This window comes from Leguminivora glycinivorella, chromosome 7, assembly GCF_023078275.1.
Source record: "Leguminivora glycinivorella isolate SPB_JAAS2020 chromosome 7, LegGlyc_1.1, whole genome shotgun sequence".
In the NCBI taxonomy this organism is placed as follows: Eukaryota; Metazoa; Arthropoda; class Insecta; order Lepidoptera; family Tortricidae; genus Leguminivora; species Leguminivora glycinivorella.
In genome coordinates this window covers 17,866,580-17,893,629 of record NC_062977.1, presented here as the reverse complement: position 1 = coordinate 17,893,629, position 27,050 = coordinate 17,866,580, and the positions used below count along the sequence as shown (strand labels likewise).

The window sequence follows — 27,050 nt, the reverse complement described above, 5'->3', positions numbered from 1 at the left end:
TTTGTTCGTTTTTACAGCCGATAGCTCATTAGTTTACTAGCTTGCGGTGGGATCAGTGCCTAACGCTTCCGTATACACCATTGCCAATAAAGATGTTTAGTTTCGATATAGTCATTTATATTATACCCATTAAAATTTATGGCAACGGAAAAGGCTCTGGGAAAATCAACCGAGATAGATAGCATAATATGGTCAATAAATGTCAAAATTACTGTCAAGACAAAATCCAAATATCTCAAACTAACAAACTAATGAACATATGTGACGTTTTCAAGTAAAAGGTATCGTCACTCACAATACTTACGAACGCAGAGAAACAGACTAATCAACATGCACAGAGAAATGGCACGAGAATGACAAATCAATTTACGCGAAACATGTAATATCTCACATCTCGTGTTACGAGGCCAAGTGCCTCGCTTCCTAGCGATCATGCGCTCTTGCGCAATGGCGAACAATGCTCAGAAGCCTAAGTGAAAGTGCTGCGATGCTACATAATTAAATACTGTAACATATTCATTACACACCTGAACTCTTCGCACGTGTATTTTCAGTACATGTGGCCGTTTGAAGTTTAGACATAGACACACAGAGTACTAATATAGGAACACCGTATCTACTGTGGTACATCACGATATGAGTGCAAAAAATAGGAAATTCCAAACGAATGGCGATAAATGAAAACGTGAACGAAGAGAGCGTTTTAAATCGACACGTGTTGCCTATTCGGATATGTATCGTACCTACAATATGGCAATGTAAATCTAAGTAATTAAAAATCTTTCAATGTTGTACATAATGACGTTGTTGTGAGTGTGAAAGGAAGTATTAAAGGGAGAGGAAAACCGAAGAAAAGAATAGAATAGAATAAAAAAACTTTATTCAAAAACGCTTAATTTAAACTTAACTAATAACTAAGAGTTTTGAATGATTCACGGTTATTTTCATTAGACTTATATTGACCGGCCACCCGCCTTCGTCAGTTTTCCGTGATCATGATGCATGCAACTGCGTCGAAATATCGGGAGCTCGACAAAAATAAAAAAGGTAATCACGGTCTATATCCCGATCAATATAAGTTTAACTAATAACTAATAATAATAAAAGGTGTATTGTGTGAGAGATGATATGGAGCGAAAGCAATGAGATGACGGACGATAGGAAGGTATGGAAGCGGAAGACATGCTGCGCTGACTCCAAACGAATGGGATGAAGGCAGGCGAATGATGATGTTGTAGGAACATATAGCATTTACCAAAAAATAATTTGAAAGAAAACGGATTGTGTTAATGCAGTGACATATTGCTAATCTATGTTTCACCTACATCACAATTGGACCCAAGTGGCATAAACGATTTTTTTTATAACCAAAGGGGGGGTGAAATTCTGAACCAGTAACCACACGGGGACAAAAACATACATGTATCTTATTAAGTCGTGGAATAAAAGGCTGTGTTATGGTAACATATACATTAAGGCAATTAATTTATATCTTTACATTGTATTTGTGGCTTTGTTAAGCAACTGGTTTATATAAGTGATTGTATTTTTACAAAAACATAAAGTAGTGCTCAACATAATTGATCTATTTAAGTATACAAGGTGGCAAAAAACTTATTAACGCTTAGATTGTATGTTTATTATATAATAACCGATTGTATCATTACACGCTTGTATGCATTTTACCAATCATCGAGTGCTGGTAGGAATCGATTACTTACGTGACTTTGTTAAATGCACCCAAAGAGAATATAACTCTGTATAAGAGAAATAACGTACATACAAAAACTCACGCCTGTATCTCTCAACGGATTAGGCAGAGCACATGAAACTGCTCAAATTTCAATGCCATCACCATTGCCAGAAAACGAAAATTGTGATTCTATTGCAGTGAAAGGTTGCCAGCCCATCACCAACTCCACAATGGAACCCATATCCAGCAGTCGATTCTGCAATACCCACGGGGTGAAAGGGGGTGGCGAAATTATTACCCCGTCACTACACGGGACACGAAAAAAAAAGAAACATCAAGAAAAAAATATGCTCTTTGGTTGAGCGTCGGTTCAATGTCGACATTGATTAAGTGATTAAGTATATTTTAACAATTTTAAGACTTATCAGGACATGGGCACTCTTTATTATACTGTGACATGGGTCAGATTTTCTAAACTGTTCTTAAAGTTGTAACCCTGTACTGAGGGATATTCATTCTCTTTGATTCGCTGATCGATATTTTCATCTTTCACTGTCATATTAATGTGCCGATAAGTTGAATAGCATGCTGTCTCTTTTGTAATTTGTCTACAACCAATTGCAAAATCAACGAGCGTTAAATTAAGTTTGTAATGAATTTGTTCCGCTTTAAATGATTGGTACAGTTGCATTTTAACTTTCGCTTTAAATATGTCGCACCATTCAATCACACAGTTCGCACATTTTGTTTTTTATTAGGTGTAAGTTGTAAATAACATTGCATGTATCAAATTTTAGCAAAGTATGAAATAAATGGTAAGTATCTGTTTAGAAGCGCTGGTGGCCTAGCGGTAAGAACGTACGACTTTCGATCCGGAGGTCGCGGGTTCGAACCCCGGCTCGTACCAATGAGTTTTTCGGAACATATGTGCGAAATGTCATTTGATATTTGCCAGTCGCTTTTCGGTGAAGAAAACATCGTGAGGAAACCGGTCTAATTCCAATAAGGCCTAGTTACCCTTCGGGTTGGAAGGTCAGATGGCAGTCGCTTTCGTAAAACTAGTGCCTACGCCAAATCTTGGAATTAGTTGTCAGAGCGGACCCCAGGCTCCCATGAGCCGTGGCAAATGCCGGGATAACGCAAGGAGGATGATGATCTGAACGTTTAGAAACGCAGTTTTGTGTTTACAGTTCATTTTGTTTCATAGTTGAATAAACGCCTTGTTGTTAGTTAATTTTATAATTTTCATTTTTTTATTAGATAATTTACAAATTTTTTTGTGTAAGATACTAATAACTCCTGTAAATCTATTAGAACCTATCTTATTTTACTAAGTTGATAAATAATGGGTTTAAGAATTTAACCGATCAATTTTGCAACTCGAATCGCACCTAAGACCTTATTGTGTAGTTTAAATTCTACAACAACACAACTATTCTACAACATACAACCTACACACTAGGTGAAGTGGCCTAAGGTGGATGGACGCTGTTGGATTTATCGCGCAATAGTTTTAAAAATGTAAATAAAAAACATAATTCTCTGACCATTTGTGGTAAAAAATCAATTCGCTTAGTTGCATTTACGAATAGTCCCACAGTTCACAAGCCTGCACTGTGCCTACATAATATGCAAGCCGATGCAAGTCGCGAGTAACTTAGTAACACATTGCTCTCGTTTCGTGTCGACCGCAATGCCAGCGAGTGCTCAATGCGCGGTGCAATTAGATTGTTGACACTTTATGTTAACTTCCCAAGGCAATTTATAATACGAGCATTCATAGCTTTTTTATAACGGAAGAACGTATTTGCTTAGCTTAGTATGGGTTATTTTGATATAAGTACAAAATTATTTCCATAAAATAAAAGGGGAGGCAGAGCATATGTATGAAACTTCTCAAGTTGCAGTGTCACCTTTTGCAATTAAGGGGTTGAAAGATAATAAAAGCGTGATTTTGTTTATGTCACCTAATTAAAAGGGAAAACTTAGTATGGTTCTTTAAGTAAAATGTATATAAATATTGAAATTATCTATCTTATCTTATCTTATCTTATATGTGAGCACATAAAGTAGAAGGGGATTTATACAAAATATACATAAAATTAGAAAAGTTATATTTCAATTTATTCCACAAATAATAGGTACCAAATTGTGCTAAAACCGGTAACTAACTTACTTGTAACCGAATATGCATTAAATCACCTCTGTATCTACTCAATCAATGTTGAAACCGATATGCTTACAACGTTCACCAAATGATACGGAACAACGAATAATGTCGTGTGATCAATATCGGCTACTTTATATGACTTAAACTAACACGATTTTCACTCATCATTTGTTAATTTATCAATTTTGTAGCCGATAATTTTGTTTGAGGAATGAGAACAGTGTGCTTAGCCGAATGCACAAATGCTCACAAAACGCTCACGATAATATATCTTTCGTTAGCTATATATCTCTATCGCTCTTGCGTATTGGCGCGACAGAGCCAGACTACCGTTCTGCGGCGTTTCATTTTCATTTCATTTTCATTTTTCATTTCATTTTCCTCCATAGGAATGAGAGGTAATTAATTTATTTACATAATAGTCTTTATACAACAAGTCTAAGCATAGAAATTGAAATTATAGGAAACATTTTTATACAATTCGATATATTTTCACCATAACAGAACTGCCCCTACGTTCGATTGTTTTTAAATTTTTGCGGAAAATTGCGGAGTCCCACAAACCGTTTCTATACAAATTTATAATGGATATAAATAACTTATATAATAATTTAAAAGGCGATAAAAGTCAAAAGTAAGGTCTTCTCTGATCAATATGCATCTGATTCTATCAATTTTTTTAACAAGGACTACGATTGTATAAAAACCGGCCAAGAGCGTGTCGGGCCACGCTCAGTGTAGGGTTCCGTAGTTTTCCGTATTTTTCTCAAAAACTACTGAACCGATCAAGTTCAAAAGAATTTTCCTAGAAAGTCTTTATAAAGTTCTACTTTTGTGATTTTTTTCATATTTTTTAAACATATGGTTCAAAAGTTAGAGGGGGGACGCACTTTTTTTCCTTTAGGAGCGATTATTTCCGAAAATATAAATATTATCAAAAAACGATCTTAGCAAACCCTTATTCATTTTTAAATACCTATCCAACAATATATCACACGTTAGGGTTGGAATGACAAAAATTTCAGCCCCCACTTTACATGTAGGGGGTACCCTAATAAAACATTTTTTTCCATTTTTTATTTTTGCACTTTGTCGGCGTGACTGATATACATATTGGTACCAAATTTCAGCTTTCTAGTGCTAACGGTTACTGAGATTATCCGCTGACGGACGGACGGACGGACGGACGGACGGACGGACGGACGGACGGACGGACGGACGGACGGACGGACGGACGGACGGACGGACGGACGAACGGACGGACGGACGGACGGACAGACAGACATGGCGAAACTATAAGGGTTCCTAGTTGACTACGGAACCCTAAAAAGCGAAGTCGCCCGTTTCCTTTCAACCGTCCCTTTGCGTTTTAAAACTTTTAAAACTAGAACGGATTTTTATTGGTTTCTCGTTGTTTTTAAAAACAATTATTCACTTATCGAGTCCGTATAATTTTCACTTTCACTCTTTTCCGCTTGAAAGCCCGTGATTGTACAGTTCACTCTGCACTTTGATTCTCAAGAACAAACATTACGAGTCTTTACTATGAAATTCCGGCTACTCGAAAATAAAACTGCAAAGAAAATGTATGTAATTTTTGTAAACGTAAGTCAACGCTTGCTCGTGCTGTTCACTTTCTCAATAAAATGAATGCCATTTTCACTGACATTTACGATAACGAGTAAAGATTCATAAGCGTCAAAGACTTGAGGTAAAGCCTCTATAGTCACGCTTCTTCGATTTTTAAATAAATTCAGTATACAGCGTGTGTATTCCATGCGGGCGAATATCTTAATAACGATTAGTATCGGACCCAAGGAGCTTAACTATATGTTTTCTTTTTGAATAGACGAGATTTTTTTTTTCATACATAATAATTCAGCACGCAATGTATTACGTCCACATCAATTAGCGTACCTACCTAAGCTTGGTCAGACTTAAAAATTAATTACTCTTAATTAATAACACTCTTTAACAAAATAATTATCCTATACGATTCGTTTAATCAGATACTATAACTGGATACATTATTCGCCCGTATGGAATCCACACGCGGTAAAGTTAATATCATTATCATTACTGGCACTTTCTCGACATTTGCGTCTTTTTCGATTCGATTATCATTCATTTAACGCGTAGCGTTATGGAGGGAAGGGAAGTATGATATTTAAATTTCTTCAAGATGAGTTGAAGTTTTACTTATGTAATAGGTTCACGTAAACTATCGTATGGAACAATATTTCGTCACTACTTTGAAAAAAATTCGTATCTCATGCTTCTTCTCAAAGTTAACACGCAGTAAGTCTATATACATTCCATACATACTTACTACAATTTTCTTTTCATTGACAGAAGAAGATACAAGTTTTTTTTAAAGTAGTAATGATTTTACTTATTAGCATTGAAAAAGCTAGTGATTCTGAGTATAAATAACATAAAATGTATTATAAAATATTACATTACTAAAAACGGACAAAAAAGATATCGTCACTACTTTGTCCGAAAACTTGTATCAGAACTTTCCTCAAAGTTAAAACGCAATTCTATTTATTCCATACTTTACTACAATTTTCTTTTCATTGACAGACGAAGATACAAGTTTTTTTAAAAATAGTGACGATATGCTTACTTGCGAACAATACAACACAAACTTATTTCCTTTCGGATTTAAACTAAAGAGGAAAATTTACTGCGAAATTGTTTTCATTTTCCCTAAATATTTAGCTTATTTTTGTAGAAACTATGCCTATTAATGTTAGTCGTTCTTAATATAAATGCTCTGTTTTCATACTGTTGCCGTCATTGGACATAGTATTATTTATGTCCCTAATTGTGCGAAGTTATAGTCAGTGCTCCCGTTAAATCATTTTAACGAGGTAAATCAGCGCGCAGTTTAAACATGGTTATATGTGACTTTCCTGGTCCAAATGGTCCTTATTCAAATCAAGTGTAAAGGCAGGCCTGCGTCACTCGTCCGCGGTTGCGTGAGTAAATACCTACACGCTAGCCGTTCATTCGAATGAACAAGTGGTCGAGGGGCGCCACGCGCCCGCCTGTGTAGTCGCGCGGCACGTACCTACTATTCATCTGAGTTTTACGTAGTAACTTATTAGTATTAGTTAAATAAAGCGTAGGTATTTGTCGCTTTTTCGGGCAAGTGAAGGATCTGTTATGTAACTTATTAATAATCTGTGGTAAAGGCCCAAAAACCAAAAAAGGTAAATAAGTAGTTTTTCCTAGAGGTCGGCGAGGGTCAGCCATTTTCGTTCCAATTTGACATATCTAACGTCATATTATAAGGCAAACTAACTCTGCTTTTCCAAGTTCTGTTTATAACTTATAAAAAAAGAACCCCTTAGGCACGGAACACCACTTATTTACTTTACTGCTCAAATATTAACATAAAGCCTTTAGACGCCTGTGGGTGTAGCTGATTATAATCGTATAATAAATCGAAGCTTGATTGATATATTGCTCAAACTGTATTGTGTATTGACAGGTGGGTAATAGTTACCTAGTATCATAGATGGCCTTGAAGTTTGGAAAACAATCGCCGCGCTCGTGACCCACTGATGAGGTCAATTCGTTAAAAAGCCTACGTGTAATGTTGTCTATAATAGGCTTAATGATTTTTTGTAGGAAGTCTTATGAAACGTTAGTTCCTAATTAAATTAATAGTCAATATGATAGGCCATTTATTGTACTGGGGTCGAATTTATTATTTATTATGCACTAAAAGATAATCCTACACCACAATACTTATTCAGAAAAACAGACTATGAAAAATGCCTAGAACAGCTTAAAGCAGTAAACTGGGATCAATACGTTCACCTTAATTGTGATAAATTTTTATCAGGTCGAAAATCACAATATTAATCATACAAATATTTTTAATACAGTTGCTTTAGTTTAGCGTGCGAGAAGTTGTATTTTACGAACTAGTGCGTAAAAAGTATACGTTCCATTTTACGACTACTTACCGAGCTGTTTTCATATTAGTCTAGTTTACTAAGACAGAATAAAACTATAAACATACTATTAAGTGATTAATATTTAAAACGTTAATATTTTATATGTAATTGTTTACTTTTAGTCATACTAAACATAATTTATAAAATGGTTTATACTTTAAAAAATCGATCATAATGAATCGTGTCAATAGAACATGATTGGAACGAAACGCGTCTTCTACTGTCAAAGTAGAGGCGTCTACCATGTTTTAACTTAATGCACGTTCAAAAACCTTAATATATTACGCGATTTGTCATAATTATTTTACGTAATTTGCAATACGTCGGGGTCGTCGGGGCATAAATGGATCGATTAAATTAAAATGTAGTTGTACATTAAACAATCGTCCCAAATCGTAAATGTTTATGTTCTTATGGCACCCGATGAAATAAATTATATTAGATGAATAGCAAACTCGAAAATATGCACGCAAGTTTAAAAGCTTCAAAAATACGCCTTTGAATTGTCAAATAATCCGTCAATGTCCGTGGGAAAATTGATAGTTCGGATTGTTTTATTTCGTTGTAGTAGTGTTTTTCGCAACTGTATTAAAAAATGTCGTTTGTCACACGTGCGAGAATGTCATTCTTCTCGCACTTATAACGAAATGTACTATTTCGTTTTCTGCGCCACTACTCATCATTTCATTATTAAAGTGAAATGAAAAAGTCACTTTAGTAAATAATTCAGACAAAAAGAGAGAAAAAAAATTACCCATGAAATAGGAAACAAATGCAAAATGAACATTTATAAACAGATCTTATTAATTAAAAATTAAATTATTAAAATAGCCTTTATTACTGAATTTTAAAATAAGTTTGATTTCTCATTTTTGAACAGATTTTAAAACACATTTTTTATAAATAGGAGTAAAGTAGTACCTAAATTAGAATTTCTAGTTCCAGTATAATTCATTTCATGATCTTTATTTATAAAGACACGAATAGAATAAGTATTTTACTTTGGAATTTTATTTGTTCATTTTGCAAATTGCAACCTGCACCGATAGCATGGTCGCGCGATAAATGATAAGACATCAGGCCGTCCCTTTCGCACTATTTGTAAGTACCTGCCTGCAAATAAGTTCCTTTTTAAACTTTTCTACATAATGTGGGTTTTAATATCATTTTTATACCTACACTAGCTTTTGCCCGCGGCTTCGCTCGCGTTAGAAAGAGACATAAAGTAGCCTATGTCACTTTCCATCCCTTCAACTATCTTCACTTAAAAAATCACGTCAACTGGTCGCTCCATTTTGCCGTGAAAGACGGAAAAACAAACAGACACACACAGTTTCCCATTTATAATATTACTATGGATAAGTAAAGCTTCCTATTATTATAAACAATAAAACATCAAAACCCAATCGCACTTACAAATAGTGCGAAAGGGACAGCCTGATGTCTTATCATTTATCGCGCGACCATGCTTGCCTACCTGCAAATAAATTGCTTTTTAAAGTGTTCTACATTAATGTGGGTTTTAATATCATTTTTATACATAAGTAAGTAAAACTTCAAAAAGGTAATCACGGTCTATATCCCGGTCTATACAGTGTGTGTCTACTCGATAAAAACTTTATTATCTACAAATTCAACAAAACTTAAATACTAACCTATCATTTAAATTTAATTCAGCTAAACTCTGTTTATTCTGCCTAAAGTGACTCAGAATCCTTTCTTCAATTTGCACTGGCACAATTGCGTTCATAGCCCCTTCAGGCTGACCAGGAACTATCGGCTTATTATCACGCACTCGCTGTAGAGCCGCTGTTATTACTCGAGCGTTGTGTGGATGTTCTCTGTTTGGGAAGTCTTAAGGCGTGAGCTGCATTTCCGCGTGTTTCGCCGTAAATTAGAAGCTTATCGGATAATTCCCGTGCATCGTAAACCATTTTGCAGAAAAACGAATAACACATTTGACATAATTTACTTTTGTAGTTTGACAACCCGACGTAAAGACTTTTGAAATTGTAACGTCAATAATTAATAAAAAACTATTCAGCTAATTTAAAACCTCCATACACAAACGCATTGAAAAGGACAACAATACATTCTACGCTAGCTATCACAGTTTTTCACCCCCGTACCACGACATGCCTTGTACCAAGTGAATAAACGATATGAATTACGACAATTACACAGTACGTCTACTACATTTAAGTTGAGGATTTAGAAAATTTCATTGTGGCGTTAATTAACATAATTATGATTTACTAATACGTGCAAACGACTGTTAACGAAGCATATTATCATCAGTTTTTATAAAAGCCCGGGTCGTAGACACACACTGTATAAGTCTAAGTACAGCTTCCTATTATAACTTGACAAGTCACTAGCTTACTGAATAATCTAAGATATCAATCACTCTGCGCAATACCATACAATAAATATGTATAATCCTAAACCAGATTTCGAGCTAGAAATCAGCATTTCTAGATTACCTAAGAAAGACCAACTAGCAATTAACCAACTAAGCTTAGGTATTTTACTAGTTTTCCCCTCGTAAAGTCTCTTTACAAAACACAGTAACATGTAAGGGAAGTGTATAAGGACATTTTACTATAGACAGTAAACTTTTTGTAACTTCCTTCTACTGTTAACATCATGAGAAGAAAGCTGTCTTCGGTTTCAATGTTTAGTATTATCATCGTCTTGTTGCAATAAAAAATAGGAAAAATGTTTTTTTTTTTCGATTTACCTAGATTGGAACTTTATAATACATCCAATATTTTCTCTAGATGCGAAACAAAAACGTTCTTTTAACATTGAAATATTAATTAGATATACCTACTTATAATTTATGAATTTATAACACATAATATAGTGAAATGTTAATGTTTTTAGCTTATTACATTAGTTTATTTTATACCTATTTATTCCTCGTTATAGTACTTTATATTATAGTACGTTAAATTTATTGTACTGTATTTATCTATCTAAATATATGCTGAAGAATTACATGTCAATATTTCAAATAACATTGAAATGTTTTGATTATCATGTATATACTTCGAATTTGGCCACTAGTTACAACTTACAATCCAAGTTTTGACTTCCCTTCCGGAAAGGTGACTGAATATATGTGAACCTCGTTTATCGTAATCTCTTTATTGTTGCACCTACACATGTGCATAACACTTCCATGATCGTATATACTCCGTGTTATCCACAATGTCGCGTTCGCCAAGTCATTACAAGTCAAAACGAGCGCCTTCATGAATGACACGGTAACCGGGAACCCGAGGAAATGTCGCTATTACAAAAACCACACGATAACCGCGTAACGCTGGCCTAATTGTGAAGTTACCTGAAAGTTACCTAAGAGCGAGGAAACGCAGATACGTTTGCTAATTGAAAACTAGTTGTTTATCTGAAAGTCTGTTTGCATAAACACAAAGTTGTAGACGTATTATACCAACATGATTCCAATCGGTCATTGTCAAAAGCTTCTTTGACAGTGACAGGTCAGTCAGTATCGTATTGCTGTTGTTGCTCGCTGTGTTTGCTTTACCTGGACCTGTGGCTAAAAGTACTCGTCGATTTTGCATGCACCAAAAGTGAGAAAGTCGTGTCAAAATACGATCAAAATCGCAACATTGAACCTGAATCGTACCATAAATTAAATATAACAAGATCATACCATCCCATACATTAAAATGCGACCGCCTAAGACCGCGCTTACACTCCACCACACATAGATGGCGCCACAAAAAATTACTTGTAGCTTTCGATTATACTTGTAGATGGCGTTAAGTGTCACTTTTGACATAGATTTACGGCTCGGAATTGACACTTAATGCCAATCTACAAATAATCGGTGGCAACAAGGCATTTTTTGTGGCGCCATCTATGTGTGGTGGAGTGTAAGCGCGTTCGTAGGCGGTCGCATTTTAATGTATGGGATGGTATGATCTTGTTATATATTTAATTTTTGATCGTACTCCGACGAGTTTCATTACTAAAAGCATAGGTATAGTATATAAAATTCATATATTAATATTCATATTTATAATAGCTCAATCGTTACACGAACGATATTAAATTCGTTATTATAATAATAATATTATAATAGTTACGTTTGTCCGCGTCACAGACTATTATTGCTACACTTACTTTCGCCCTTGAATGGAAACTTAACAAGTATTATTACTATCGTATTTAATAGAAATCAATTCTTGATATATATGCCCACTTTACATTTTATTACGAATTTCAAGCTATTAAATAGTTTTAGTAATAATTAAACTCTGACATTTAAATTTTACTCATACATCCGATAATCAAACCTGCCGGTATCGAAAAACTTGTTATGATTTCTAATCCTTTTTAGGGTTCCGTAGTCAACTAGGAACCCTTATAGTTTCGCCATGTCTGTCTGTCCGTCCGTCCGTCCGTCCGTCCGTCCGTCCGTCCGTCCGTCCGTCCGTCCGTCCGTCCGTCCGTCCGTCCGTCCGTCCGTCCGTCCGCGGATAATCTCAGTAACCGTAAAGACATGTTTTATTAGGGTACCCCCCCTATATGTAAAGTGGGGGCTGATATTTTTTTTCATCCCAACTAACTTTTGAAACATAATTGTTTAAAAAATATGAAAAAAATCACCAAAGTAGAACTTTATAAAGACTTTCTAGGAAAATTGTTTTGAACTTGATAGGTTCAGTAGTTTTTGAGAAAAATACGAAAAACTACGGAACCCTACACTGAGCGTGGCCCGACACGCTCTTGGCCGGTTTTTTTATTTTAACTTAGTTACATATATATTGTTTCTAGTAACAATAGTTATAAAAACATTTAGATATAATTGGAATGATATTAGCTTATAGTCTGTTACTTAAAAGTTGGATAATAAGGAAGTGACTGCAAAGGCCGTGAACCAAGTCATGTCCCGCAATTGCGAACACTTCGAAGCCATTTTTTGCTCCATGGTCAGACTGAACTAGATACTGAACTTTAAATAGATATCATTGTTATACCGGTCAATTAAATTTGATGAATGGATAGTATTTAGTTTTAATTAATGATGCTGCTTCTTATTATTGCGTAACTGATAATATGTGCGGCGGTGCCGGCGGTGATCTTTACGTTACGAGTAGGCATAAATTAAAACAAGCAGAATGCGTGAAAGTCTACGTAATACATGAGTTAATGGGCATTAAAGACTGACAGGAAGTCGCGTTTTTTTAATATTAATCATCTAAAGGAGACAGTAACTGCTGGTCGCATCCGTGAGCTGCTGCCGCATACGTCGTGAAATAAGACAAGCCGTGTCCGGTCTTTATTCCCGGACGACTACCCATCCGGCTTCTTGTCGCATTTTCCGGACACTGATGTCGCACTTCCTTTATACTCCTAATACTGACTTGAAACTCTAGCTTATTTATCACCAGTGAGAAATTGATCACCATAAAACATTTTTTCTACTCGTCGACTTTAATCTGTCAATTAGGACACCACAGACTAAACTATGTGCTGACTTTTCAGTGTTGGGTAGTCCTTGACACTTAGTCAACTATAATATTTCATTACACTTCACTTTAGTTAACTGAAAAAAATTCAAAAATAGAACGTCACACAACTTCTATACTAATTTGCGATACCTGGCAAAATTTTCTGCATCTGAAACACATTTTTTTTTATCTTTCGCGTTATCGACCAATCAGAGACGGTTATTACAAACAATTGGTTGCCAGGTAATTCAATGTTGATAGAACGGTGAACGACGATATTAACATTAATTTTAATTTTCGTCCATTGATGATGAAGATGATGACTCATAGAAAAAGTATTGTATATAATAGTGATATAATTAAGCTTTTCACTCTCGTACCGTACTATTAGGCCACTCAGCAAGCTTCGTGGCCTAAACATGGTACTCGACTGAAAAGCTTTGTATTATATCACAATTGTATAAAATACTATTATAGACGTTTCTTCGGCAACATCAAAACGTGAAGTTACGCATTGATCTTACGTCAATGCCTATCCGTCTAGTATCTGCACTTTGTAAAAGCATCTAATTTGACCTGCGAGTCAACTACACTGTTATTCTCGAAGCCTATAGTTTCGTAGGTGTCGCATTCACTTCCCTGTTACAATTATATTCCTGATACCCGTGGTTCTCGAGGGAACTGATTGTAGTTACGAAAACATTCGTGACAGCATTAAACGCTGGCCGGTGCTCGAACACAAGCGCAGGTTGCAACGGTATTTGCATTAACGCACCTGCCACGCGAGTTATCTTGCACTCTGATCTGAGGAGTACGTTCACTGCTACTGCCGCTCAGCGAATGTCGAAAGATTAATGTGTTGATAGGTTTCATGCGCCACTTAGTAAAACTAACAACTCTCGATTTTCAGAGTAACTTAATTGTTGTTTGCCGAGTATGGATTGGAGAGTCTATGTTGAATATTTGTGATGCTTTTCTGCGATGGTCATTATCAAATTAATGCCTAAAAAGCGCTTAGGTTTGTTGATCCACAAGTAAATGTATAATATTTTCCAGTATTTACTCCAACACTACTTGTATTCTATAAATCTGTTTAACCCTGAACTATTTTCTTCTTTCCAGAAGCCATAAACATCGCAGACGACCAGTCCACATCAGCCTCATGGTGGCAAGCAGGCACAGCGACACCCTTCCGCGATACATCCAGCAGTAGCGTCTTCTCCGCAACTCACGGCCTCGTCCAGACCCATCCATCCAACAGCGACCCCTTCGGGTCCTTCGGAAGCATAGGCAGCACAATCGGGCCCTCATCCAACCCGTTTGCCCAAGCCAGCGGCAGCGGTCCGCTCAGTGGTGGCATCAGGAACAGCCCTCTGCCTCCCATAGCGAGAAACGCTAATGGAAAGACTAGCCTGAAGCATCTTGACTTCACCAGCAGCGCTACTGCTGAGCTGAGAAGGAATCCTATGCTCTCGGCTCCCGATGAATGCGCTAGAGCGTGCCGAGAAAATGAACCACCAAGAATCTGCTACTACCACTTTACCCTCGAATTGTACACAGTACTGGGAGCGTAAGTAATTTAATGTATTTTGTCAGTCACCTACAAGTTTAAAAGGTTCCATTAGTAAAAACCCCGGCTTTTTAACATTGTCCCATTGTACTCGATGTATTGTCTTCACTCGACGGAAATGAAGTCGCACGCCCACTTAACTACTTAGTGATTACGACATATCACCCAGTGACATTGCACGAAATGGGTTAATCGTTTTGACCAGCGTAATAACGACTTCTAAAACTAACTTTCTATGAGTGCTTCATCTAAACTAAAACAGTCTTAAATAAATCATTAACCTTTCGTATGCTTAGGAGCAGATCTGCTCCATAATGGTTTCTACTTAATCGTAAGTTAGGAATTATGTTTGCTATCTCAATAATTCAGTTACATAATCAGCTGTTATCTAGTAAATTACGAATTGAATCAAAAACCGCGAAGCAATAATAATTTAATACAATACAAAGCATTTTTTTTCTGAAATGCTGTCTCGAATATAACAATGCTCCTTAAACTTGCTTTTTGTAGCTTTTGTGAGTTAACAACTAGCCTTTTTAATACAACAAAGGGTACAAATTTGCACTTGGCTACGTCCGCGACCCACCGACCGACATTTTCTTTTTACACACTTCACGCTTTGCTTCACCTGAACTGCTAACTATATCGTTTCAATGCCGAACTTTAGTATACGCCCACTGATCCAAATACCTTCGGGGCTGCCTATAATTGATAGGTGACGACACAGGTTATGCAAACCGATGTTTCACGATACCCGATACTGAAGAAACTCTGGTGTAATCGTCGAGTCGGCACATAAATACTTGATAAGGAAACTGCGTACCGCCCTGTATGTAACGAGTAAAATTTAATTTCAGGGCTTGCCAAGTGTGCACACCGAACGCCACCAACGTTGTCTGGTCTCACTGCCAATGCGTGTTGGCTGATGGAGTCGAACGTGGTATTCTCTCCGCGAACAGAATGTTGCCTGGACCTTCCATCCAAGTGTGCGAAAACGACAAAGTTGTCATTGACGTTGAAAACCATATGGAGGGTATGGAAGTGACCATTCACTGGCATGGAATCTGGCAAAGAGGATCGCAATACTACGACGGAGTGCCTTTCGTGACGCAGTGTCCTATTCAACAAGGAAATACTTTCAGGTATCTTTCTCAGAATTCCCATACCCTATGCAACCCTTTTTAGGGTTCCGTAGTCAACTAGGAACCCTTATAGTTTCGCCATGTCTGTCTGTCCGTCCGTCCGTCCGTCCGTCCGTCCGCGGATAATCTCAGTAACCGTTAGCACTAGAAAGCTGAAATTTGGTACCAATATGTATATCGATCACGCCAACAAAGTGCAAAAATAAAAAATGGAAAAAAATGTTTTATTAGGGTACCCCCCCTACATGTAAAGTTGGGGCTGATATTTTTTTTCATTCAAAGCCCAACGTGTGATATATTGTTGGATAGGTATTCAAAAATGAATAAGGGTTTACTAAGATCGTTTTTTGATAATATGAATATTTTCGGAAATAATCGCTCCTAAAGGAAAAAAAAGTGCGTCCCCCCCCCCCTCTAACTTTTGAACCATATGTTTAAAAAATATGAAAAAAATCACAAAAATAGAACTTTATAAAGACTTTCTAGGAAAATTATTTTGAACTTGATAGGTTTAGTAGTTTTTGAGAAAAATACGGAAAACTACGGAACCCTACACTGAGCGTGGCCCGACACGCTCTTGGCCGGTTTTTTTATACCACGTCGGTGGCAAACAGGTATACGTTCCGCCTGATGGAAAGCGGTCACCGTAACCTATGGACGCCTGCAACTCAAGGGGTGTCACATGCGCGTTGCCGACCCATTAGAAACTTGTACACTCCTTTTTTGAAGAACCCCATACCATCTATACCATACCATCCCCATACCATCGGGAATAGTGATGTGCAAGTTGCGGAAACTTTCCAAAAAAATCTTAAATTTCTTGAAAAATTCACGAAAATTTCACGAAAAATAAGGGTAATATAAATTTATGAAATGGAAAGTTTCCATCCGTATGGAATTGTATAATTCCGAAGTTTTCCTATGTGAAAATTTCAGAATTTTTGAAACTTTCCGTCGGCACATCAGTAATCGGGAATACCTCGGCAGGGAGCTCACACTTCGTATATTGCGGAAAAGCTATAAGTTAAAATGGATATTTTGAATTCCAGGTATCAATGGCAAGGAAACGCTGGTACTCACTTCTGGCACGCGCATACCGGTCTGCAAAAACTTGACGGTTTATATGGCAGCATCGTAGTACGTCAACCGCCTTCCAAGGACCCCAACAGCCACTTATACGACTACGATTTAACCACTCACGTCATGTTGATCAGTGATTGGCTTCATGAAGATGCCGCTGAGAGATACCCTGGTCGCCTTGCTGTCAACACCGGTCAGGACCCCGAGTCGGTGCTGGTCAACGGAAAAGGACAGTTCCGTGACCCCAACACCGGTTTCATGACGAACACTCCTCTGGAAGTCTTTACCATTACTCCTGGAAGGAGATACAGATTTAGGATGATCAACGCTTTTGCCTCAGTGTGCCCGGCGCAGGTCACTTTTGAAGGACATAATATGACCGTCATCGCTACGGACGGAGAGCCCGTACAACCCGTACAAGTGAACACTATCATCTCGTTCTCAGGTAAACAATTATTTTTATCAGCACATATTTTACGAACGTATGCAACCTATGAGTATAGTGCAATTGAATTTAATGAGCAATGAGCTAAACTTGACGAAGTGAAACGCTGGATGGATATGTAACGTTGCAATAAAAATCCTGCAATGCATTTTATGATACATTTCAGGTGAACGTTACGATTTTGTGATTGAGGCCAACAACATCCCTGGTGCGTACTGGATCCAAGTGCGTGCTCTTGGTGAGTGTGGTGTGAAGAGGGCTCAACAGTTGGCTATCTTGCGATACGCTAGAGGACCCTACCAGCCCTCCAGCCAGCCACCCACATACGATGTCGGCGTGCCTCAGGGTGTGGTAAGTCCAAATCGATGTAAATATAATTTAAATAAAAAGAAAAAAACATGTAATAGGTATTGGAATTAGCATGAACACAAGACTATTTAGTTTATTCCAAAAAGCAACACCGAATGTATACTGCACGTGGTACAAGCACTTGTTAAATAGTTGCAGTTTCATTAAGCTATCGAAAAAGCTGCCGCCTTTATTTTCTTATTTCATTGTTTATCTATGTCGTTAGTATTTTCCGCTCTTGACATTCACTTGTAAATACCACATTACCTTACATAGAAGCAGAAAAAACTAGCCCATATTTCCTCCGTGCAAATGACATTAGCGAAACGTCCGCTGCGGTAGCCCGCAGACCTCGTTTCATGAAACTACTTGTTGTGGTTATTAATTGGCGGATATTGCGACTGGATTCCTGCACCCAGTAGCCTGCCTCGATTAAGCTTAGCCGAACTGTCAACTATGTTGCAGATTATTGCTCAAACCAATATAGTAGTATTGAATCAATATTTCATTACTATACAAGACTTAGTTTAAAACCACTATGTTATCAAGCTGGCTTAAAAACTGGTAGACTGACGGTGATAAATGAGCTGCAACCTGTAAATATTACCAGTAGCTATCAGTACCTTGTAACTAGATTACTAGTATCTTAGTTATTTTAATGCACTTCGTAAGGTGTCCCCCGTCCCTCGTAGTTAAGTGAGAACCTCTAGTTTGCAAGTTTGGCCATTAGTTATAAATAATTAGATGTAGCGTATACGTAGTTATAAGTAGTATGCACGTATTATAGTAATTGCACGTAAATTCCTTTCTCCGCACTAACCATCCAGGTGATGAACCCGTTGGATGCCAGATGTAATGTTCCAAGGAACGACGCTATTTGCGTCAGCCAGCTCAAGAACGCCCAGAACATCGACCCGGCCATCCTGCAGGAAAGACCCGACGTCAAGATTTTCTTGCCTTTCCGTTTCTTCGTCTACAGACCAGAAATGCTCTTCCAACCCAACACTTACAACAGATATTTAGGTAAAGAACCGCTAGATTCGTGTTTTGAAGTTTTAATTATGACCGTATATTGTCTTTAATTTGCATTCTTAATGTCAACAGTTGCCCCGCAAGGAGACCATGTGATCAGTTTAATTGACGAAATCTCATATATGGCACCACCCACACCTCTTATCAGTCAGTACGACGACATCAACCCCGAACAGTTCTGTAACGGTGACAACAGACCAGCAGACTGTGGTCAAAACTGCATGTGCACCCACAAAGTTGATATCCCCCTCAACGCCATCGTAGAAATTGTACTAGTCGACGAAGGTACGTAGTGAAACTCACTATTGTCCATAAAGTAAAATACGTGCATAAAAATTTAAATGTTAATCGAAAATTTTCACTTTCAGTTCAAATCGCGAACTTATCTCATCCGTTCCACTTGCACGGGTACTCTTACAACGTAATCGGTATCGGCCGATCGCCCGACCAGAACGTCAAGAAAATCAACTTGAAACACGCTCTCGACTTGGACAGGAGAGGTCTGCTCCAGCGTCATCTTAAACAAGGAGACCTGCCACCCCACAAAGACACGATCGCCGTCCCGAACAATGGCTACGTCATCCTCCGTTTCAGAGCCAACAATCCAGGGTTCTGGCTCCTCCATTGCCACTTCCTCTTCCACATCGTGATCGGCATGAACGTAGTCCTACAAGTCGGTACCCACGCCGATCTGCCCCCTGTTCCTCCCAATTTCCCGACGTGCGGTGATCACCTCCCCCCCATCAACTAGATCGGTTCCTAGTACCAGTTTCAGTTTACGTTCAAAAGTATAAAGTAGCGGTTGATCTTAATATGTTGCCTAAGTGTAAATTTATGTTTGTATTGTGTGATGTGTTCGGCGGATTCGAAGTGCTCGATTCTGCCGTTTGTGTTTCTTATGTATTCGAATGATTCAACGGTTTAAGACGGTTCGTGATTTATTTAAAGGTGATATCTAATGTTTCGTTTTTCAGTTTCATATGCCATACTAGTTGGTGATAATTCTAGATTATTTAATTACGTCCTTACGCTATTCGAGGCTCTCTTTTACTTTTTGTTTTGTTGCCTTTAGGTATATTCCACTCATGATGGAGATGTCCGGTCTTAACTAACAACTTGCCATTATACGTTTCACCAAGGATATTTATTACGTGTATATATAAAATCATATATTTCTATTAATTATTAGGTATTTAAGATTTCCTAGTTACTAACATTCGCATGCAGTCAAAATTGTAGAACATGTAAATAACACCGACACCTGCAATTCTCCTTGTAAATACACAGAAGTAGATATTGATGATTAGTACCTGCAGTGAGTGTCGTACTATAGCGACCATGTCTCATCCTTCCATTCCATAAGCGACGAAGACTGTACATAAATATTTTAAACATATCTACATTTTAAATAGGCATTCACAAAAGTTACCATTTCGTGGTTACCAGTACTTTTAAGTAACTCGTGTGTAATATTAATGTCGTGTGACTCGTGTATATTTGTTTCTGTGCCAATAAATTAAACAAATGAAGCCTACCAGTAGGCGACGATACATCGACTAATTCATGGAAATATTGCTAAACTGCTTTAGCAAGATTGTAATGTCTTTTAATAATTACCTATAAGTGTAAATTTTTATACTCTTTAATAAAATTTAAAAAGAATTTGTAATTTTATTTAACCCCAGTGATATTCAGAACCTTGTCAGGCAGCTCAGAGAATGTGAATAACAATAATGTAGTTTATTTTTATTACCATTATATGTTTTACGGTGGGAGCGAGGCAAGGAATAATGATGGTCTTAGAGCAAGTTAATTGAAATATTTTAATAATGCTCATAAAATCATAATTACGTCCCTAATTTTGTATGTACTATATGTTGCAATCTATTGTGTACCTTTGTAGAAATTGTAAATACAAATACGAATTATATTATATTTCTATAAATATGTGTTGGTGATGATATGCTCTTTGTAATAAATTTATGACAATACGCACTTGAATGTTGTAAATATCGCAACTGAATGTTTATTTAAGTAGACGCACCGTAGTTCGTAGCCCTTCACCTCTTATTATTTAACTTAGGTCCGTTGTGTACTTACTAGATTTGTAGCCTCTTCCTTACTCTCAGAAAAATAATATTGAACCCTAGTAATATTTTACTAAAATGTTACTTTTACTAATACCTATTAACAGAGTGTTGGCCGTAATCATCAGTCAACACAAGATACAGACCAGACACTAACTACAATAGACAACAGAACTCACTAACTACATATCAAATTTTAAAAATACATTGATATGTTTAATGCCATTTATGGGGCTGCTACACTTTGTAGTTGCCAAGTCGGTGCTAACCTGACTTTGGCTATAAATCTATTAAGTACTGCTTTTACTTTAGTACCTGTCTGCCTCCGTTAAAATTTATACTTAGATACAAACAGCTATTGCTTATTTAGTGAGTTTTGGTAGTCTACTGATTTTACTAACGATTTACTAAACATCAACTACTTTAAGTTTATATATGCATGCTGTGCGTCAAGACGTATTTATTTCGTACAAACTCATTTTCTAATGAAAATAGGTTTTAAAACCGTTTTGAAAACAAAATACACCAACAAAAAATCTACTCAACTACAGTTCCTAAACAGGCATTCAGTGCGCAATTCAGTTCGGCCAACACTGTAGTAAATTACGGCCGAGTTCACCGCCATCTTTACAGACCAACTTTTTAAATGTTAACACGACCTCAATGTATGCCCGAGGCGTGTAAACGTCTTTTCATAATGGCTTATAAAGATGTTTTTGAACTCGACTGTACTAGACGTCCCAGCTACTTAAGTGATCTTCAGTGCACAACGAGCCTCACTCGGCAAAGTGTGTAAGGTGTTTGTTGCATGGTGTGAAATCGACTACGACACCACGGGACAGGTAGAATTATATATTTTCATTTGTTTTTGCTTCAATTGACGATACAATTTAGTATTTTTTTGACAAACTTGTATTTGCTTATGTCATTTGTTGTTTTTTTTACTTTTGTGTATGTATAACGAAATACCTTATTTTATTTTTAATCTTAAGGTAATAAACCCTCTGGATGCCATCTGCAACGTGCCGCGTAACGATGCAGTGTGTGTGAGCAACCTCAAATCCGCCTCGCCTATGGAAAAGAACATTTTGCAAGAGCGGCCCGATGTAAAGATCTTCTTGCCCTTCCGATTTTTCACCTACAAACCAGACCAATTATTTGTGGAGAACACTTACAAGAATTATTTAGGTAACTATAATTATTTATTTTTCTATAAACCGCACCAAATCCTATAAATATCCTAAATCAAGTCAACATTCCGAAAATACATGAGGCATTTGATTGCCTCGAGGACAAGTTGAGAAATGCGAGCCGTACAGAAAAACTTCCAGACAATCGAAAGTAACTCCAGGCTGAAACGAAAATCTTTTTTTTTCGGTCAATTATAATTTTTGTCCATTACCTATAATAAACATGGGGAACAGGTAGATACCTACGTACACGGTGAAATAAAAAGGATGTTTCAAACTTTGCACAGTGACTTTTGAAGTCATAATTAACAACTTTTACTATGGTACCAATGTTGAAATCTCAAAAAATTGGTTGTTTCAAACATTCAGACTGTCATGGTGCCGCTCATTTCTATGGAAAAGCCTATTTTTTTTCGCGATTTCAGCATTAGTCAAATAATAAAAGTTGTTCATTATGACCACAAAAGTTTGAACGGTCCTTTTTAGTTCACCTTGAAAATAAAAATAAGATTATGAGTACAGAAATTTCCAATGCAGCCAATGTTAAACCAATTCACTCTACACTACAGGCCGTATAATCCGTAGGTATATAACTTGCGCTCCCACGTACGAGTTCATCCTTGAATTCACGCCAGATGTATGACTCGCGCGCGAAAACGTATACCTTACCTTGCTAGACCGCCAAATCTACTTCCAAGTGGCGGCACATAAGTTTAGCGCTGAGTGAAATGTGGAGGGGATAGCTGCGCATGGGGCATACCCTTCACCCCCTGTAATCCCCTGAGACACCCGTTTTTGACTTCTGCGCAATACCTGTCAGCGCTAAAGTTATGTGCCGCCACTTGTACTTTACGGTATCTTACTAGGTTTCTTATATTAGGTACTACTTACTATTTCCAGTGGCAATCGATGGGGATCACGTGCTAAGCTTAGTCGATGAGATATCATACCGCACGGCACCTTCGCCACCCATCTCACAGCTCCACGAAATACCACCAGAGGTGTTCTGCAATGGTGACAACCGCCCTCCCAACTGTGGGGAAGACTGCCGCTGTACCCATATGATCGACATACCCTTGAACGCTATAGTTGAAATAGTACTGATTGACGAAGGTAGGATCACATTAACTTTAAATAAGTATTCTTGGAATAAAACTACCACTACCAATTTCAGTCACGGCGAATCGTCTTAATCTTGCTGTTGTAGTTGTTATGATGTTAGGGATCCCTGACCACATACTCGAGGAGTGGTGTGGGAAATAGCCATGACGGCCGATGACGAGAAACGAAATTTACTCAAAGTTTTTCCTGTTTACCTCACTACTTCCCATGCCACTTATTGAATGCGTGGTGGCTTTAGTTGTCTCTGTATCTAAAAGTCCAAGGTGGATATCGAACAGTTGTTCTGTGTGCTCAACAGTGTGACAAGCGCCATTAGTTAGGACAGCAGAGTCCCAAATAATATAATAATTTCAATTAATTACCTAAGTAATAAATAGATAAACGAAAACGAAACGAAATAAAGTGCGGAAAGTGGTTCATTTTTTGTCCGGTCGAAGCCTCAGGCCATCTTTACTGTAAAACATTGTACGATACACGTGCGAAAACGAAATTCATAACTCCATTCGGTCGTATCTTAATTTCTCGCCACTTGTTTCGAACTTCCTCTTTTCCGCACTTGTAATGTACTATTTTGTTAGCAAAGTACACTCAACTAATTGGAACCCTAGGCCACTCTACAAGTTCTATGTCAAAATGACAAGCAGTAAGAGATTTCTTAGAATCTGATTTATAACCTCACTGTAGGTTGGTAAATTTTGTATAGAAATTTCTAAAAGACAACTTCCTTTAACTCAGGGTAGAAATATAGATTACCGCTGTATGATGCGGCCGACGACCGCCCGTTGATAGTTTGACAGCCGCGAATGCCGGCAACGCGCTTGTTGGCTCTCCGACACTCATGAACTAAAAAAAAAAGTAATAAGTCCTGAGTAAAGTGTTTTATTTTTAAGGCCACGTCGGTGGCAAACAGCCTGATGGAAAGCGGTCACCGACACCTGGGTGCGTAGCCGAATGGCACAAACGCTCACGAAACTAAATTCTCGTAGATATCTATCTCTATCGCTCTTGCGTATTGGCGCGACAGAGCCAGACTACCTTTCGCGGCGTTTCGTTTACGTTTCGCGTCGCAGAAATGCGATTCGGCTACGGGGCCTGCAACTCAAGGGGTGTCACATGCACATGGGTGGCACAGTGGCCTAGTAGGTTCCAATTGGCTGACTATACAATACATGCGTACTTAAAAGTAAATCTTTTTACAGTCCAAAGTCAAAACCTCTCCCATCCGTTCCACATTCACGGCAACAGTTTCCGCGTCATCGGCATGGGTCGGTCCCCAGACAAGAGCATTTCGAAAATAAACCTGAAACATGCCCTAGACCTGGATCGAGAAGGTTTACTCAACCGGCAATTTGATGACCCGCCGTCGAAAGACACTATAGCCGTGCCTAACAATGGATATGTTGTGCTGCGGCTGAAAGCTGATAACCCAGGTAATTATTCTAAAAAAAATGATATTCTCTTGGATCTTTGTTTATTTTTGAGGAAGTTAAAAATAAAACCTAGATGATGCATATATTTATATTTAAATCGACACTCAGATACTGAAAAAATACAAAAAAAAAATTTTACTGTTGATTTAAGTCCGTCTTATTTAGCAAAACCAAAGTTTCAAGAAAGAAATCTAGAAGTAGATAAATATTACTTTATCCATTTCATATTATTTTCAGGATATTGGTTGTTCCACTGCCACTTCGTGTACCATATAGTAATCGGCATGGCTACAATAATCCACGTAGGCACGCAAGAGGACCTACCTCCCCTGCCTCCCCACTTTCCAAGATGTGGAGACCACGTCATCGATATCGCTCCTCCGATCTTCAACTTATACTGAGAGTGATCGGTTCATCATAGCATTCGATCTCACTAAATGTGAAGAGATTCTTCCGGAATCTTTATCAACAATATGCAATCGGATGACTGCCATAACTAATTCGTGTACTTAGATAAATATGAAAGACATGCTGCATATTTTTGTTTAGTTCATGAAAGCATGGCTGACATTTGGTATGGTCTATGGTGCGATGGAAACTATTGTGTATTTTTTTATATTTATAGCTTACGGCATAGTATGAAGTGCCAGGTAGACATGATCATGAACTAGTAGAGTTTGTGTAGAAAGAGAGGAGTCGTAAAATATTGGGATCCTTTCCATTCCTCGACTTTTCTTTTTCCATACAGACCTTGTCTAAGAAATAGTTATTTGTTTTACAAGGGGGCAAAGTGGTTGTTTAACCGCACGTGCCAATATTGATACCCGAGCAAGCGAAAGATTCCAATATTGAACCGCGAGCGCAGCGATGTGGTTCAAAAATCAGTGGAATCTTGAGCGTTGCGAAATTTCAAGAACGAAGGTTAAACAAACTTTGCCACCGAGTGAAACACAAAATTTTTCACCACACCAACACGAACAAAATACTGACTATAAAACATCAAATTAAATCAAATCCATCAATTTATTAGATTTTTATGGTTCAAAATCATCATTTATAGATAAATTCTACAAGCCAGCTTAAGACATCAAGTTAAAATTTATATGAAATTACTTTTCACTCTTGTGAATAAAATGCAATTTTGCTATCTGTTTTCGAATAGCAAAGTAAGCCTTTATTAGTTGGTGTGGTGAAAATCCTTTTATTATTTTAATTATTTAAATGATGTCCTAGTATGTCATAGTGATATTGTACCTACAGTTTTACCAACATTAAAAAAAGTAGGACTCGTCATATAGATAAACATCGGTTGAATAATAGTTATTTTGTCGGTTTCAACGCAACGCTCGTAATTTTACATACCTACTAAATCGTCCCCATGTGTCCGGCATGGCGACGAAAGGCTGAAAAAAGGCTATTGGATAGTGTCGATTATTATAGTGATAATAATTTACTGTATAGTCGTACATCGTAACTCTGCCGGTATTCACAGTATGAATTGTGGAAGTGGCAAATGAAACGTCAAAACTGCAGTAGGTATATGTATAGGTAGGTATGTAAATTAATAAAAAATTACATTTAGGTCACACTCAGCAACTTTTACCTACTATTTATTATGGGATCAACCCCAATAGCGCGTAATAACATTGTATTCTTGGAAGTACCAGTAAGTATCATCTATTTTCGTGATTTCGGGGTCGATCCCAAAGTAAAAGTTTTCATAATTACCGGGTTTCAGTAAATGGCAGCAGCGGCTGGTCCATTCCCACCGGCTTGCCTAAAATTGATTACTAGTAAAGTACCTTAATGTTAGGGCAGGTTTCTTTTTGCTCAGTGTTGCCTAGCAGAAATTTTCACCAGCCTGGCGGCTGGTAAATGGTTTAAATTTTTAAGTCGAAACTGAGTAACTTTTTTGAATAATCATTACCGGCTACGTTTCTGACAATATTTTTATCATTTTTTCTACATTCATTATGGGTTTAGTTTTTTTTTTTTTAATAGCCTATAGTGTGTCCCACTGCTGGGCAAAGGCCTCCCCTGTTTTCCGCCACTCGTCACGGCTCCGTGCATGCTCTCGCCAGCCGCCACAAAATGAGTCCAGGTATTTCCGCCATCTCATCTTTGGTCTACCTCGGCCTCTGGTAGTTTGTGGCACCCATTCGGTCGCTACCTTGACCTATTGGGTCTTGGGTTTAGTTAAATCGAGATAATTATTATAGTAAATGATAACTATATAGTGCAAAATGTATCGGTTCCAATATATAAAAATAAATAGTTTTAAGAC

At 37.5% G+C, this 27,050-nt stretch overlaps 2 protein-coding genes across 2 annotated transcripts in view; both read left to right on the top strand.

Annotated features, from left to right (window-relative positions):
- Positions 1-20,599, top strand: part of LOC125227752 (laccase-1) — an 88,115-nt gene extending 67,516 nt beyond the window's left edge. The window contains exons 2-8 of the mRNA XM_048132065.1: positions 14,443-14,890; positions 15,748-16,032; positions 17,082-17,557; positions 17,724-17,908; positions 18,733-18,928; positions 19,010-19,222; positions 19,306-20,599. Of these exons, the coding sequence (XP_047988022.1) occupies positions 14,443-14,890; positions 15,748-16,032; positions 17,082-17,557; positions 17,724-17,908; positions 18,733-18,928; positions 19,010-19,222; positions 19,306-19,688 (2,186 nt within the window). The 3' untranslated portion in view covers positions 19,689-20,599. The remainder of the gene's footprint in view (positions 1-14,442; positions 14,891-15,747; positions 16,033-17,081; positions 17,558-17,723; positions 17,909-18,732; positions 18,929-19,009; positions 19,223-19,305) is intronic.
- A 1,110-nt stretch (positions 20,600-21,709) lies between these two features.
- On the top strand, positions 21,710-25,508 carry LOC125227754 (laccase-22-like). The gene is made up of 4 exons (XM_048132068.1): positions 21,710-22,212; positions 23,115-23,327; positions 24,536-24,766; positions 25,004-25,508. The coding sequence occupies exons 1-4, from the start codon at positions 21,978-21,980 to the stop codon at positions 25,165-25,167; spliced, it is 843 nt and encodes a 280-aa protein (XP_047988025.1). The 5' UTR covers positions 21,710-21,977; the 3' UTR covers positions 25,168-25,508.
- Positions 25,509-27,050: the final 1,542 nt, after the last annotated feature.